We start from the raw sequence: 18,682 nt of genomic DNA, 5'->3' as shown, positions 1-18,682 counted from the left end.
TGTATAATTTTACTGTGTTTATTTCTAATTTTTCTGGTATATCACAATTGTTTTAATATGACAGATTTGGTTCTAAAAGAAAAATCTGAATTAATACCAAATCCAGTTTATTAAAGATCTGATTTATCATGATCGTCTATATATTAAGTAATAAAAACTTATTTACTTTTATAACAATACACTGGTAAAAAAATGATCTATCCTACACATATTTTACATATATCAGGTACTCAAAATGTAAAAAATCTTATACAAATAATACACATATTATATACACATTGGGTATTTATATATATATCATATACATATCAGATATCTGATAGGTATATGATATACACCCACCTGCCAAAAATATCTGGACACTTTTAAAAAATGACCATTAAATCACATTATTTCAACGTCTAGTGATCAGAATTTAACGATTTATGATTCATTGGATTCGTCTAATTGAGACGCATCTAACCGCAGTATTTTCAAGTCTGTAAGTTCAATAGATCAGAAGTTATTGCTGAATGTCTAAAAACAGTAAAATGCAAATAACTTTTGATCCATCAATTCTAGAGACATGAAAATAATAGATACAATGTACCTTAACAAGATAAATCTAATGAATCATATTTCATCATTCTAAGTTTAATAGGGAAGAAAACGTTGTGAAATTTGTATTTGCTAAAGTTTTAAAGATAAAAAATGAATTACTTCATAAAGTTTAATCACATTATTTCAATAACCAGTGAACAGAATCTAATTATTTATGATTCAATGAATTCATATTATCAAGATGCATCTAATTACAGTGTTTTTATGTCTCTAAATTTGATGGATCAGATGTTATTCTCAACAGTAAAATGCAAATAATTCATTATTCACTTTTAAAAATTTGACATATACAAATTTCAAAACATTTTCTTCTCTATTGAACTTAGAAAGATGAAATATGATTCATTAGATTTGTCTTGTTAAGATACATGGTATCTATTATTTTCACGTCTCTAGAATTGATAGATCAAAAGTTATTTGCATTTTACTATTTTTAGACATTCAGCAATAACTTCTGATCTATTGAACTTACAGACTTGAAATACTGCAGTTAGATGCGTCTCAATTAGATGAATCCAATGAATCATAAATCATTAAATTCTGATCTGGACGTCGAAATAATGTGATTTAATGGTCATTTTTTAGAGGTGTCCAGATACTTTTGACAGGTGGGTGTATATAAATACCTAATATGTGTATAATATGTATGTTATTTGTATAAAATTTTCTACATTTTAAATACCTGATATGTATAAGATATGTGTAAGATATGTATAGAATAGATCATTTTTTTACCAGTAAATAGTAGTAAGAATTTCATTTTGTGTTTTCAGATTTTATTAATATAATATTTTAAATAAAATTTTCTTTAAATATTTTGATTAAAATAAAGAACTAATTAACAGTATTAGTAAATATATTTACTAAAAGACTAGATTCCTTAAAAATTTCTTTGACTGCTAAATTGCATTGATATATAAAACATAGTAAAAAAATACATTGAGTATTTAAGATGAAATTAATATTTAAATTGATATAAAATAAGCAATTTCTATTTGTACACAGGGTGTTTAAACACGGGTCATATTAGTAGATTAAAAACGGCATTCAAAACTTTCTTTAATGCCTTAAGTAAACTTGCAGAGCAGATGAAAATACATATATTTATCTGTAATATTTTAAGAATAAAAAGTAAAAGAGTATAATGTTGGTAGCATTCAATTCAAATTAAAAAATAAAAAATTAGTCTATTAAAAATTATATTTATATGACCTGTGTACAAACACCCTGTGTAAACTTAGAAATTTTCTATAAAATATTATTAAAATTTAAAATTATAATTTAATATGTTATATGTATTTAATAACCTGATTAAGGTTGCTTGCCGAAACTTAGGGATTTAGGCAAGATGGCGTTTCACCAAAAAGCGAAATTCTGCTGAAACTATATTAAAGTTATATTAAAAAACTGGCGAAACTTTGGAGAAAGGCGAAACTGCCGAAACTTATTATAAATGCTGAAACTGCTGAAACTCTGCTGAAACTATAATAAATCTATAGTAAAATTTTGACGAAACTAATCATAGGATTTTGAAGAGGTTTAGACAAGCAACCTTAAATCTGATAAAAAAAACAGTTTTTATTAAGATGTAATAATTAATACAATATAAAAATAATAATAGATATTTCTTGATACTTTATAAGTAATAATAAAAAATAGACTTACCATGCTAAAATATATACTGCAGCACTATTGCTTATAACTATTATTACTTTAATTAACTTTTTTTTTAAATTTCTTACATTTTTTTAACATGCAATATAACATCAATTACATGTTTTTTTTAACCACTTATATCTATTACTTTCTATACCAAAATTTCTTTAAAAAGTAAAACAATTATAATTTTAAGTAATTTTTGATTCATAATATTTTTCTAACTATTAAATGAAAAACTAGGAATGGGAATTGATTTGTCAGTTCTATTTCAGTTTTTTATCAATTTTGCTTCAGTTCTCATTAAGTAAAATATGAGCTACATGCATCAAATTTAAGACACAAGTAGAGTATATGATAAAAATCAATAAGAAAATTTTGATTGGTCATCAAATGATGGTTAATCTGTGCTCGTTATAATTTTTGATAATAATCTGATTTGAAGTGATTCCTTTAAACCAGTTTGTAGCCAGTTCTAATTTGATTTTTGAAACAGTTTTTAGAGTGTTTCAAATTCAAAATCTGCTAAAATTAGAATCAGTTTCAGAACTAGTCAAAATTGCTCTGTTTGGACCTTTCTCATCTCTATGAAAGAGTAATATTAGTTTATTTATACATTTGATTTAACTTTTTTTTACATATACTTTCAATATTTTTAATAGCTTAATTTAATATTAAACAAGCTAGTTGTTTTCAATTTAATAAGTTTAACTTTAGATTTAACTAATAAAAAAAAGCAATATTAATTCATTAAAAGGTTCAATCATTAGATACTGTTATTTTTTTTATTAAAAAATCATGAAATTTAAGTATTTCAGATTTACTGATATTATATATGATAAATTTAATTATTAATGATTGTGAAGATCATTTTAAAATTGATATATAAAAACTTGAAATAGTAGTATTTATATAGAATAACTACTAAAATAGGAATTTATATATAGTAACTAAGATTATAAATCTTTCAAAGGCTTTTATAAAAATACTAGTAGAGAATAGTTAGGATACTAGAAATATATAGTCTAATTGTACATATTAATATACCATAATTATACATGAAACTAAAATTGGTTAATTTTGACCTCTGAAATGGTCAAAATGGTCGAAATGATTTTGACTTGAGCCCCTCCAAAAGTCGAAATGGTCAAAATTACGTCATAGTCATATGATTTTATAGTAAACAATAATATTAAAATTCAAAGTTAACGAACTCCACATCCAGTAATTCGATTTTTATAATTTTTATATGGTTGGATTCAGCTCATTGAGAGGATTCCAATGATATGTATTTTATATTTGTAGCATCAATATTGACAGAGTTATTCACGTTTAAAATTTGGTATAAAATAGTCTTATAATTTTTATAGCAAATAATAATTTTAAAATTCAAAGTTAATGATCTCCGCATCCAGTGATTCAATTTTATGATCTTTACGCGGTTGGATTCAGCTCATCGAGAGGATTCCAATGATATGTATTTCATATTTGTAGCATCAATATTGACGGAGTTATTCACGTTTAAAATTTTATATTAAATTATAATTATAAAAATCACATGACTATGATGTAATTTTGACCATTTCGACTTTAATTTTGACTTTTGACCTTTTCAAGTCAAAATATTTCTACTTTTGGACTTTAATTTCAACTTCATGTATAACCATAATACAGTCCAACATACACTAATTCTTAATCTTTACACTATTAGTAGTAATATTTCATCAGGAAATTTGTTTAGGCGTAATTTAGTGTAATATTTCGAAGGTGGTGTAAAATTTCGAAATATTACACTAAAAACGTAATATTACAAAAGTTTACGCTCTTAAATTTGAATAATTATAGTAATTTAAGAATATCTCGCTATCTACTGATCCAATCAAGACGATCTATAGCTCATTGGAATCAGCTCATCAAGACGAATCGAATGGTAGTAAAATCGTATCTTTACGTTCGATAGATGATTTTCTATTAATTTAAAACTTTACTGCATACTATAGAGCGTTCTATCAACTGTAGAAATGCGATTTTACTACCATTCGATCCGTCTTGATGAGCTGATTCCAATGAGCTATAGATCGTCTTGATTGGATCAGTAGATAGCGAGATATTCTTAAATTACTATAATTATTCAAATTTAAGAGCGTAAACTTTTGTAATATTACGTTTTTAGTGTAATATTTCGAAATTTTACACCACCTTCGAAATATTACACTAAATTACGCCTAAACAAATTTCCTGATGTTGTAATAAAATTCTTTTATTTCTATAATTGGTAAAATTGAACTTATAATTTTACCATAATCAGGTTTTACAAGATGATTTACAGATTTACTAATATGCTAGAATAATTAATCTTAAGATAATCTTAAAACTAATTTTAACCAAAATATTAAAATTAAATATAAGCTAGAATTATCAATTAAATATTTAACATATTAATTTTGGCTGAAATTATGATTTTACCAGAATTATGAATTCAATTGAAATTATAAATTAATTTTAGCAGAATTTTGGATTTTAAAAAAATCAATTTTTAATAATATTAAAATTAATAAATTGGTTTTACATTTTATGTTTAATTTTATACTATCAAATATACTACAATTAAAAAAAAAAATATTTTAAAGTTATTTGTAATTATAATTATGTATTTTTCTAAAAAAATTTTCTAATTCTTAGAAATTTTACATGTATAATCTTAAATTAAATTTTTTACCTCTAAGTATCATTCTTTTTGAATTAAAACTATAGCTTATATATAAAAATTCAATAAATAAAATCATATTGTAATTATTATATTTAAACAATTTTTTTTTCTTTAATTGTCAATAATGATAATTCAATAGTTATTAATATTTATAGATTTTATAGTTTTTTTTTATAAAAAGAAAGTACTGCCAACATTCTGCTACTTCCTTTTTAACGTATTGCTTAATTTGAAAATAACAAGCTACAGTTTTTATTCCAAAAAGGTGATTTTCAAAATAATTAAATTTGTTTAGGAAAAATATATAATTATTTTGTAATTGGTTGATTTTACATTTAAAATTAAGAAATAAAGAAGAATTTAAAAAAAATTTATAAAGAAAAATAATTAAAATATATAATTAAAAATAGCTTAAAATTAAAAAATAATAAAATTATAAAAAAAAAATTAATTTCAAAAAAAGTTGCAAAGAAAAATTATCAGAAATATATATAATTAAAAGTAATTTAAAAATAAAGAATACAAAAAAAAAAAATTAAAAAAATTAAAAAAATCTAAAAATCTAAAAGAAAGAAAAATATTATATGTTCATTCAAAATTTAAAATTACTTAATTTCAAATTTTTTTAAAATTATAAATCTTAAATTTTAAATTAATTTTATTATAGCTTAAATTTCAAAATTTAAATTTCAATTTCAAAATTCCAAATTATATTGAATTTTGTATATATAAAAAAATATAATAAAAAAACTATAAGTATTATTTCTTTATAATATTAAAAATGGTATCCTATATATGCGATTCAAAATAACTCATATAAACTCACATAATATAAATAATATAGTTAAAGTATTATAAAAATCAACGTAAGATAAATTTTATCATATAAAAAATTGATTTGAAACTTGACTCAACTTAATTTATGAAGAACACTAGTTAAGAATTATATGTAATTTAATATATATATATTATTATATTAGTTTAATATTATTTTATATTTATTTTTTTGGGTATTGTTAAATCCCAACTATAGCTATTATAGGTGTTGTCAAAATTAATTAAACTTATACTGTAATATCATTCTACTACAATTATACCATAATTATTTTATAAATTATTGAATGTCGACCTTTATATTTTAAGGCCAAATTTCCATTTTGCTGTAATGTCATAATTATAAAGACAGCATTTTGATGATGACACCTATAATAGCCATCCAGCCCCTCAAAAAAAAATAGGTAATTAAACAATGATAGATAAGAAGTAATCTATAAAGATATATAATACTTGATATGGCAATATGGCATATCAAGAGGCAAGAGCAGTGATGATTATTATTACACATAAAAAATTTTTTGAATTCTCAAAATTTTTGAATGAGATATTATTCTAATTATAATAAATATCATCACTATATGTAAACAAGTTTTCCCTTAGATTATAAAGGCTGTTGTTTAAATAGTTTTTAAGAAAAACAAAAGTTTGATTTTATAAGTAAAATACAATTTTTTGTTTCAAAAAAGATTTTTTTTTAGTCAAATTTTCAAAATTTTAGTGTGATTAGTATCTACTCAGGTTTATTTTACACATTTATTATTTAAATTGAAATTTTTGAAAAAAAATATTTATGATGTGTTTTTTTAACTCTGGCCAAAATTATAATTTTCGGCCAGAATTAAGTGGTGTGGTGACGATTACCATTGTTGATATTTAGCAATACCCTATTTTTTTTTTTTTACTAACAATAAATATATTTATTTAAACCTTTGATTTAAAATTTAAGAAAATTTTTATAATTATTTGTATTATAGATTATAAGGTTATTGCTGAGCTTAAAATATTTAGTATACAAAAAACAATAATTATTAATTGTTTTTTGAAAAACTCCAGCTTTAATTTAAAGATATAGTACAAAAAATATTAAAAGATAACCGATTCTATTGACCATGATTTTATATAAGAGTCCATTTGTTGAATAGAAATAATGAATAATTCAAAGTTGGAGTAAATGAAGGGGGCGTGGCTCCTGTGATAAATAAAATTATTGTCACGTGAGTGTAATTTTCGTTACGGCTCCTCATTTGCAAAATCTTTTATTGGTTTCTACTTTTTAGGCAAAAAATTCTAGTCAAATAATTAAAAAAAAAAATTATTGTTTACTTAATTCCTCAACTTTTGAAGCTGATAAACCTATAATATCTGAAATACCTTGAAGTGAAAACCCTGTTTTCAAAAGCTTAAATCTTCATTTTAAGCAGTTATAATTGCATTGCATCTTCATCATCTTCATTGCTAACGATTTTTTTTATAACTAATTTTCATCGGAGACTTCCTCTATTTACCGAATTTTGAAAGTTCAACAAATATATATGAAAGATTTGGTATAAAAAATTTATTTATTTCCTCTTCAAGATCGCTATGATACAGTAACTAATACATTAAATCTCTTTAGAAGAAATATCACTAATGATTTACGATAGCAGGTAGAATTACTGGCTTAAGTTCTCAATAATTTGCTATTAATCGGTTAAAATGAAATAATTTTTTAAATGTAAAGTGTATTTTGGATTAAACTAGAGGCCTGCACTTTGAAGCCACCTTAAAAAAGTTTGAACAGAATAAGTACATGAGACATAATATTCTAATCTTTGAATGAATAAACTGAGTCCTTTGTGTTGAATTTTAACAATGTAATTATGTCCTTTTTTATCATGTCAAAAAACATTTAAAATAGATTTTTAGAATCTTCAAATCGAGGAGATAGCTCTTGAGGTAATAAATAATTCAACTTCTTCAGTCATAATTCATCATTTTTTTCGTCTTAATATCAAGTTTAAAAAAGTGGCTTGTTTTATTCCTCACCAAAAAGTTTTTTTGAAAGCTACTTCGTTTTTAGGATCGAAAAAACGTTGTAACAGTTGCTAAATTTCTTAAATGATTAAAGCCCTATTTATAAAATTCTTTGTTTGACCAGTATAATGAGTATACCTCCATTTTGAATATCTTGATCGAGATCGTATTGCGCTAAAAATAGAACGCACCGCGGTATCGAGTTTGGCCAGCACCAAGGAAAATTTTGCGATCACATGATTTTGGCCCGCAATACGGCGTTATGCCCCAACACGTGGGGTTTCAACGTTAAAAATCTGACTCCTAAAATAATAAATTAAAGACGTTCATCAGTCGTAGAGTTAGCCCTTCAGATAAAATATAAATAGTGAAACACGAAATTAAAATACACAGTCAAAAATTCAGCGCATTTAATTGAAAAAAAAAACAGTTTTCATCGAGTCTAATATTGAAAGCAACAATTGTTGCGCACATTACAGCGTGAACATTCAAGTTTTATCTCAGATTAGTGTAATTATTTACTAATTGTTATCATGCAGTTTTCACCCTGATATGAAAAATTTTCTTTTCATGTGTCTTTTGTTTTTTTTTACATGAACTTACCATATACAACTTAGACATACTGATCTAAACTTTTGATCTACGCGTTCATGAGGTCACTCAATGAGAATCATCGAATACGGATTATCAGATCTTCTTGATCATCGTTTCTCTAAAATCTAACTAAAAAAGTCTTAGTTCAAACATAAAATTTCCTAAGAACACAAACAAGAATTTTTTTTTTCTGTGCGGAAAAACCTATTTAATAAATATTACTGTTTGTTTCACCTTAACTATTAAGTTCATCAGATAAACCAAGCTTAACTCTTCTAAGAAAGAATCAACCAAATTTTAATAACTAAAAAAGAAAAATGTAAATAATAAAATTTTAGAATTATGAATGAATGAATAAAGAATAAATTTCCTTGTAATCAGTTAAACTTTGAAAAAATTATTCATATTTACCATTTTTGTGATTTTACCAAAAATATATATATTTATACATATATATGATAGTTTAGTTTTTTTTTTCACACAATTAAACATAAAAATTCTAAGAATCTAAAAAAAGAATTTTATAACTAAAATAATTAATAGAAATTTTTATTTGTTTATTTATTTATTTACATGTTTTTAATTTTTTTAAAAAAAAGTTTATTATTATAAAAATCATCACGTACCACAAATTCACTCACATTAATTGATTTTGTAAAGCTGGTAACATCTTTTGAATCTAGAATATCAAGTACATTCAGAACTAGAACAATTTCAATTCGTCATCTTCGTCATATTTGTTATTGGTTAAATAAAAATATAGAACCACCCCTATGTCGAATGTAGATCCTAAATGCATAATTTTAATTAAAGAAAATACAATCCAACGAAACACCTCTGTTCCAGTAATCAATGAATAAAAATTCCATTTAAGAAATTCTATCCAGAGCCAGCTCACAACCACCAGATCGACAAGCGAATAGTAAGTAAGCATTTTTATTTAAATAAACATATAAGCAAGGAGTTTATATACGCAAAGAATACCTTAAAATGATCACTTATTAAAACTTCAACTTTGGCCTAAATTACGTTAATTAATTTTGGCCGGAATTATATTCAAACTTTCTCCCGAGATTTGACCAACTAGGAATATTCATTATTTTGCTTTAACTGGTACGGTAATACATAAAACTATACTTTTGATTAAAAAAAAAAAGATTTAATTAGTATGTTCTTTTTGAAATTCTAGAAATTCTAGAAATGATTTTATAATTTACTTTCCAACATGAAAACAGATTTTGTGAAAGACTCACTTATTAAAAACACTCTTATACCGTTTCAATTTTTATTTTTGATTGTTAAATATATAATTGTTATTTATACTAAAATATTTAATTTTTTTTATTAAAGCAAAATTTGTGTAACGCAAACCTTTCAAATGCTTTCAACGCCGTTTCCATTTCGGTTAGCTGCCGGTCGGCGTAGCCAGAAGGAGTCCAGAGTTTTTTTTTTTTTTTTTTTTTTTAACCTTAAATGTATGAAATATAACAAAATAGGTCAATCAAAATTTCGAAAGTATTTGAAATTGGTATTTTGGCAAAATAAAAGTTCACACGTACTTTGGTACAAATTGTACAACAGATTGCCTAATTTTGATAATTATAATCCCGAAACAAACTTTATAAACCTATGGACTGGGAAACAAAGGACCGGAATTGTTGATCGCGCATTTAAGTCTTTCATTTAGAAATTTGAAAAACTTATTTCATGCTAAGCTTTTTTCTGTTTGTAACACAGAAGATGCCGGTTGATATGTAATTACAGTATATATAATATACGATTTCAGTTTATAATTGTATATAATTCTTGAACAAATTTCATTGAGATTACGAACTTAAAAAACTTTTTTTACATAGGTTTGTCGTTAACTGTATAACTTTGACACCGTAAAAAAAAGAAAATCAATCTTTATAGACAAAGAATAACAAATGATGATCAAATATTTTTAAGAGGTGTTCAAAATATAAATATTTGTGGGATTTACAACAATATACAACTTTTTAATTAACATAATAAAATAATGAACCTTGATTTAGTCTTAATAAATATCATCTTTTGGAATATTATAGATCAAAAATTCGGGGGTTTGTTTTTATTTCTAAAAATAGGAAGTTCAAATGGTTTTCGGCGAAAAGTGTTTTTTTTTTTTATTGAGAAACCAATCAAATTTGAGGACTTTTCAACCATCTGATGATTCTTAAAGTGATACAAAATAATACAAAATAACAAAAAGTGGTCTTATTTATTGATCTAAATACTTTATACATTTTGGTATGTTTAATAGTTATTATAGTAAATAAATAATCATGATATTTGAATTATATTGCGTATATTACGTGTATTGATATAAAATTTGGTTATTGATAATAATAAAACAGGAAAAATCATTAAACTTATTTTACAAAGGCAAAAGAAGTATATAAAGAAGAATACAAGATAACATTCTACATGCAAGATAACATTATACAAAGTTATCAAAGATATATAAGAATATTCTACAAAGGTAAAAAAAAACTAGCGGAGTACAAGATTAACATAATAATCTAAAAGAAAACAAAGATAAACAAAATAATGTGATTTTCTGGAGAGTCCAGAATTTTAATTGATTATATTTATTATTGTAAAAAGGGAAAAAATAATGAATCAATAAATAAATAAATAAAGATTTTTTTTTTTTGGTTGTTTTTTTTTTGTTTTTTTTTTGTGAATCATTAAAGAAAATTATTATTATTATTATTAATTATTAATTATTATAACTCGGGTTGTAAACTGGTTTATCGAGTTAATATCCGAAAATCTAAAAATAGGTAATATTTCAGGGATGATTAAAGTTTACCAATTACTTTTTTAAAATAAAATTTTGTTTTTTCAAATAAAAAAAAAAAAATTTTTAAATTTTTTTTAAAAAAAAATAAAAAAAAGAGAATTATGTAAGTTTTATTATCGTTTATTAAAAAGGATTTACAGTGTTTGTCAAATTTAATAAATCCAGTTAAATTTAATGCATATTATAATTATATTATAAATAATAATACTTGTAATATTTTTAGAACTTTATTCATAATTACTATAAAATATCAATGTATTGAATTATTAATTAATTTAAAAATTTATAAAATTTATAAAGTTAAAAAAAAAACATTTTCAAGACGCGAGACGTTAAAATGTTAAATTTTATTTAATATATATATTACATACATACATATAAATATATATATGTATATTTTTTTATACATATACTTTAAAAACAAAAAAAAAATTGGGATTACAAAAAAAAAATACTTGATTTTAAAGTTATAACTGGTTATTGACACGACAAACAAACCATAAAGCCTTTTTGTGTTGCATAATAAATTCTTAATAATTAAACTATTTTTAGGTTTAACTTGAAAAAAAATTTTTTTAACTTGTAAAATTCTTTTTTTGGGTGGTGGTATTTTTCTGTTTTTTTTTGAAAAACTATAATTTGTTATTATTAGTATTACAAAGTGTACAAAAAAAAATTATTTTTTTTTTCCCTTTCCATTTTAAACTTTGAAAAAAAAAAAGTTTTATTTATTTATTATATTTTAATATAACACAGTTATTAAAAATGCAGTGTAAAAAAAAATATTTATTCATAATATATAAAAGCAATTATACAAATTGTTTATGCATTAAAAAAGAAGCACAAAATTTCATTTATATAAATCACTTTTCGCGGGAAATAACCCTTACATAGAATTTTTTTTTCTTTAAAAAATAAAAAAAAAAAATCATAAACATACTATTTATATTTAAGTTTAAAAAATAAAAAATAAGCTCTTAACATTATGAATCAAGCTAATTCTCAAGTAGTAAATTCCTTCCATGAGGAAGTAGCTCGCTTATTGCAACAGTTAGTTGCAAATAGGCATCAGTACTTCCCAAATCGTTCTACTGCCGTAAGAATTCACGGAGAACTGACAAGGGGTCGACCATATAATCGCATGAGAATGAATAGAAGGAAATTGTTGCGGTTTTCTGTAGCGACGTCGGTTCAGATTACCGACTGGCGAGTATTTAATCGTGCTGTAGATTTATTTATGGATACGGCCACTCCCCAAGAGAAACTCGGTTATGCTCTCCTGGCTGAAGAGGTCAATACCCTTATTAGAAGAAGAAGATAAGAAACCTTAAGTTTTCCACCCTCTTTTCCTCTTTTACGATGCAAATTTATTCGATCTCCGACGATATTCATATATTTTAGATCCTTTTTTTTGTATCGTATACGATATTCATAAATCATAAAATTTTTTCTTGTAAAAAATTTTTTCCCTTATAACGAACGAGTGTAATAGCATACTTATCAGATGAAAAATTGATTCCGTTTTTCAATTGACCATCTTTTTTCTTAAAAACTTAAACTTATAAAAAAAAAACTTATTTTTACTTATTTTTTTTTTTGAATAAAAAAAAAGAGGAAGAAGGGAAAATTTTAACTTATTTTATATTTTATTGTCTCATATATAATATACTTGCAACTTTTAAGATCATGTTAAACAAAGAATTCTTTTTTTTTCAAATTGAAAAATAAACGAAAGATTTGAAATATTAGGAAATATTATTGTTATATCAATCTGATATTGTTATCTTTAATATTATTCTCGTTATGAACCGAATGAATGAATCTAAATCCGTTTATATTAGAGATAAAACTTGGTATGAATTAATTTTAAAATTATTGCCATGTACAAATATAGAAACGAAACAATTGTTTAATATAAAGAAAAAATAAACAAATAAAAAAATCAGGTTAAAAATTTCCTTTGTTGAAAATTAGAACCCGTACTTTTTAACAGGAACCGGTTTACAGGATGCGGGTTAAATGGACCATAAAAAAAAATAAAATTATTTATTATTTTTTTATGCAAGGAAGAAAGCTGCCCATTGTTTTGTTTGTGTTATTTACAATAATTAATATTGTTATCGTTTGATATCTAGAAAAACAAAGGTACTTTTTTTTTCTTTTTAACACATGATTTTTGTTTATTAAAATTGAATTGGCTGAATTAAATAAACCGTTTAGTTTACTTGAGTCCTTATTTAGTTGAATAAATACCCAAATCTGTCTTTCAACAAAAAAAAATACAATTATATTTATGCAAGATGAAAATTGATGAAATGCATGTTACTTTACATAATACAATCATGTCATATGAAATATTTTTTGGTTATATTGAATTTTTCTTTCTTTAACCTTAGTAAACAAAGAAATTTTCTAAAATTTTTTTTGAAAATAGTGATTAATTTGTCAAATATTTTTAAATTTACTATTTTTGCTATTACATATTCCCAGTTTTAAAAATTGTGTTTATTTGGTAAATTTATTTATAATAATATATTATAGTATGATATTTAGTATTGATAGTATTGATAGTTACTAGTAAATAGTTTAATAATAAGCAAATAGTTTAATAATAAGCTCGCTTAATTACATCATATTATGTAAATGTATTTATTTATTTACATGTTTCTATTTTTTTTTTTCTATTTTTTATTGTAATTTTTTTTTTATTTTTACTTTTTACTTTTTTTTTTTTTTTTTTTCCTTTCTATTTTTCTTTTTTTTCTATCTTTTATTTTCTATCTATCTTTTTTTTTTTTTTTTCATCAGGTCAACTACAATACGTGATAATACGTGGTAACATGTGGTCAAAACTTTTTATTTTACTTATTCAAAATTATTTGGTTTTCATTTCTTTATTTCCTCCTCAATTACCTGTAAAAAAAAATTTGAGAATTTTTCATCATGAAGGTGGAAATTTAATTTATTTACTTTATATAAAGTTATTAAACATCTCTTTTTTAATTATTTTATCTTATTATTTACTTATTATGTGGTATGAATATTACTACTTTATTAATGATATCTTATCTTATTGGTCTTGTTTAGATATGATTTTTATACCTTTAACAATTCTTGGAGCTCTTATTAGATTACTTTGTTTAAGACCTCATGATGAGTTATTTTCTTTACCTTTTGAAATTCCTTTACCTTTCATTCGTACAAAAACTATTTTTCAAAATGCTATTGAAAGAATCAGGGTTTATTTACAAATCAGCACAATGTTACAACTCCCTATTATTATTTCTCATACTACAAAAGTTGAAGAATCTACAAAAGTTGAAGTTTCTCATACTGCAAAAGTCAAAGAATCTACAAAAGTTGAAGATTCTCATACTTTAAAAGTTGAAGAATCCCATACTACAAAATTTAAAGAATCTCATACTACAAATGTCAAAGAATTCTATACTACAAAAGAATCTCATACTACAAAAGTTATAGATTCTCATACTACAAATGTCAAAGAATCCCATACTACAAAAGAATCTCATACTACAAAAGTTGTAGATTCTCATACTACAAATGTCAATATTTCAACTCCTACTTTATCACTACCACCAACTCCTCCATCATCTTTTATTTTAAATCCTCCTAATTCAAATAATCCAAATAAATTGTTTAAAGAATTAATTTTAAAAGATGATTACTTTTTATATGATTGCGTTCAATTTCCTAAATATACTGGATTGTTTATGATTTGGTTAGGTAAGATTTATTTTGGTTGGAGGTTAAATAATCATGTTTTTTTCATTATAAAAAAATTTTATTGGTATTACGTTATAATTGATTTAATCATAAGTATTATTGGATTATTTAAATGTATTAATATAGAAGAAAAAATTATGGAAGATGAATTTGGTAAGAAAAAATGGAGAGAATTTACAAATAACAAGATGAAAAAAAAGTTTATTCCTTTCATATTTTAATAATTATAAAGATATAGTAGGGAGTTCACGCGTTTTAATTTACTTTAACCATTAGCGTCATCCATTGGGGTAATTTACACGTATAATATGTAATCTAATATTTTAATCAGCGAAACTAATTTTATTCTATTAATATTAATAATAAAAAGTGATAGCACATTAATTATATAATGTACAGTCGTTATACTTATAATTCATCTAATGATAATTCTGTTGTATATTTATAAAGCAGGGGAAGTGGGCAGTTGTGCATGATTTTTTAAGAAGCAAGCAGCAAAACATTCCCAATACATGTTGTTATCATAATTGTTCCCATTGTATCGATTAATACAACATCAAATTTGTTTTTGACTAAAAATGTAAAAAAATTTATATGTCAGCAACAAATGTCTCCACCATAGAGTCAATTTTATACATATCATATTTAATACATCCTTTACTATCCTTGACTACCGTAGAGTCAATTTTATACATATCATATTTGATAACATCTTTTAATATCCCTGACATATCCACGTTCATATAATTTTCTCAAGGTTTAAAGGAACCTATATAACGGATCATAAGTAAAATCTTGATATATTGGAATTGGGGCCTGGAACGAATTATCATAACGTATAACTAATTTACCCTCGATATATTGGAATTCTTGATATAACGGATTTTTGACAAATTTTACTAACGGAACGGATGATTCCATTATATCGAATTTCACTGTGTATATAGCTATGCTCGAAAGCAGCACGAACCACAAAAGAAAAGAGCGATCCGGTTGTATTTTCTTCAGATAATGGAGACAATGAAAAGTGCTTATAAACATTCACGTGATCAGCAACTAGTTGGTAATGATATTTTAAGCAAGTATAGTGCTCTCCTTTACGGTCGGGTACCTTACTTTACGGTCGGGTACTTACTTTACAGTCGGGTACTTACAGTACTGCTGTAATGCTGTATACTATTCAATTTAAATTGATTTAGACTCGGATACTTAGCCAGTTTGTTATACGGTATTGTTTGAAACTGATCGTTACACACATTCCCAAAATAACTATTATATAAAATATCCACTATAAAATATAAAATGTCTATTGTATTATATAAGGTGTTGATTTTACCAAAGATTACCAGCGATTACCAGCGATTTACCAATGATTTACCAATGATTACCAGCGATTTACCAGCAATTTACTCTTCTCATATGACTGATGACATAACGAAAACTGAGTTCCCGGGTTCGTAAGTTACGTGTGGGTTACCTCAGGATATATCTGAATCCGATGAACATATTGTAGGAAAATGAAGTAAATGAAGTGTAAATTATAAATTTATTAATTATTGCGGTTTTCGAATTAGTGTGATCAGGTGATTTGTTAATCAATATAACCGAGACCCCCATACAAATTATATTCAAAAAGTTATTCCAAATAATTAATGGACAATTATTGGTCACTTTTTAATACAGTAACCACTAATGTAATAATAAGAATTAAAGTTGGAAATCGATTATAGAAGTCGATTATAGAAATCGTAGGAATCGAAACCACAAAGTTATATACTGCTAGCGAAAATATGAAACAAATGGCAAAAAATATTTTGAAAATGATACAGTGACGGCTTAGCATTGTGTAGATCAAATAAATTTATATGTCCACATGATCACTTTTCGTAAATAATTCCCGCTGATATTTATTTTATTAAAAAGATTTGTCGATCACACTAATTCGAAAAATTAGATAAATTGACGTAAATATACAGTATATATATATTATTTCTTCTGTAAAGTAATATATATCATCATCTTTGAAAAATCTGAATAATATATGGAAAGGTTCATAGCAAAAGGTGAGACTCCACAAAAAAAAATTTTTTTCAAGATTTTTTATATAATTGATATTATATGCTAATTTATTTAATTTTTCAGAAAAAAAAACAATATTTTTATTAAAAAAAGATTTTAATATTTTTTTCATTATTTACATTTTTTTCTTTATAGCATTTAGTGAATGATTCTTAATATTTTTATAACAAATTCCTTGTATAGTTTGTATAGTTTATAAAAAACGGAATTCTTCCAAATTAATTATAAAAATATTATTGACTTTTGCTGCTGCGAATCCTCCCATGTTAAAAACTCAAAATTTTTACTTTCCTACTATATGAGGAAATATTGATTAAGGAATATGCGGGATTTTAAATGACCGATATTTTTATGAGTCATCCAATATTGAAATCGTCATTAGTAGTATTAATTCCTATTGGTCACCGCAGTATTCCTAATGATTGAACTATAACTATGGGAGGATATATCGGTCTTCGACTGATATACCTTTCTCTTCCTCGCTATTTTCTTCTTCATTATCTCTTTTCCCCACCCATAACTATTTAGTATCATTAAAATTGCCATTATTAAGATTATTGCCTTCTCGAATTATCGAGTTATGGTCGACATAATCTAAACATAGTTTTGGTAGGTAGATTATTGCCTTCTCGAGATGATATAAGAATTCCCAATTAAAAATCTCTACAAGTTTATACCCTACAAAAAAAGTAGTTTTCAAAAGTTAGTGAATCATGTTACCCCGTGTTGCTATTGAATATCTACCATTGCCCATGCCATTTGATAAAACAAAGTCGAATTACAGTCACCTACTCAATAGGCTATCTTACAATTTCTTAACTCACCTATTATTTGCCGCTCATTCTAAGTCTCAATCAATTGAGGATAATAGCCAATTATCAAAGAAAAAATCTAAATCTAAGAAAAGGAACTAAAATATGAGCTTATAGTACGTTTATGAGTTGATAGTGTAGTAACAATAATCTTTTTCATGAAACGAAGTTGAAGCAATCCGTATGTGGTTCTCAGGTTCAAACCCTTATAGGCTTACTACAGTCGGACCACCGATCCCGCTATATGAGAGTATCGTATAATTTTGATATAACGATATTTCTCAAAGATTTTCAGATCGACAAAAAAACATATAGTTTGCCGAAATCGCTGTGCATACAAATAAATGATGCTACATTTATCATACATTTATCTTACAATTATCAATAAAAGAAAGAGCATATAAAAACATTATTCACCTTTTTTTTTACAGGGTTCGAATTGGTCTATTTTTCACAAAAAGTTTAAAAAGTTTGATCGTAGATTATTGTAATACACAAAAATTTTGATTGCTGCAATTGATCAATGAATCAATTGATTGATGCTTGAGACTCGATCAATGAGATTCATTCTGGGTATTGTTGCGTTTTTATTGACACTTGCTGCGGAAATAGTAACTATATATCAATATAAATGCATAATGCGCTTTTATATTGAATATTGATAATGCCGAAATTCGTAAAAAAATCTCTTTTGTTTATTATTATTGTTATTATTATTAATTTATTATCGGAATTTTCATTATCCATTCAGTATTCTTTGTTCATTCAAAATATACTAGATCAAAAGAGAACGTGGTTGGTAATTTTAAA

At 24.3% G+C, this 18,682-nt stretch overlaps 2 protein-coding genes across 2 annotated transcripts; both read left to right on the top strand.

Moving 5' to 3' along the window:
* The first annotated feature begins 12,004 nt into the window (after positions 1-12,004).
* On the top strand, positions 12,005-12,833 carry OCT59_008111 (uncharacterized protein). The gene has a single exon (XM_066142239.1). It carries the CDS (start codon positions 12,223-12,225, stop codon positions 12,556-12,558), a length of 336 nt encoding a protein of 111 aa, XP_065999139.1. The 5' UTR covers positions 12,005-12,222; the 3' UTR covers positions 12,559-12,833.
* A 1,433-nt stretch (positions 12,834-14,266) lies between these two features.
* Positions 14,267-15,202, top strand: OCT59_008110 (uncharacterized protein; the record flags this gene model as incomplete). The annotated part of the gene is made up of 1 exon (XM_066142238.1): positions 14,267-15,202. The coding sequence occupies one exon, from the start codon at positions 14,267-14,269 to the stop codon at positions 15,200-15,202; it is 936 nt and encodes a 311-aa protein (XP_065999138.1).
* Between the last annotated feature and the right edge of the window lie 3,480 nt (positions 15,203-18,682).

Source organism: Rhizophagus irregularis, chromosome 16, assembly GCF_026210795.1.
Source record: "Rhizophagus irregularis chromosome 16, complete sequence".
NCBI classification, from domain to species: Eukaryota; Fungi; Glomeromycota; class Glomeromycetes; order Glomerales; family Glomeraceae; genus Rhizophagus; species Rhizophagus irregularis.
Note: the sequence above shows the minus strand (reverse complement) of the source record. Positions and strands in the feature narration are given on the sequence as shown.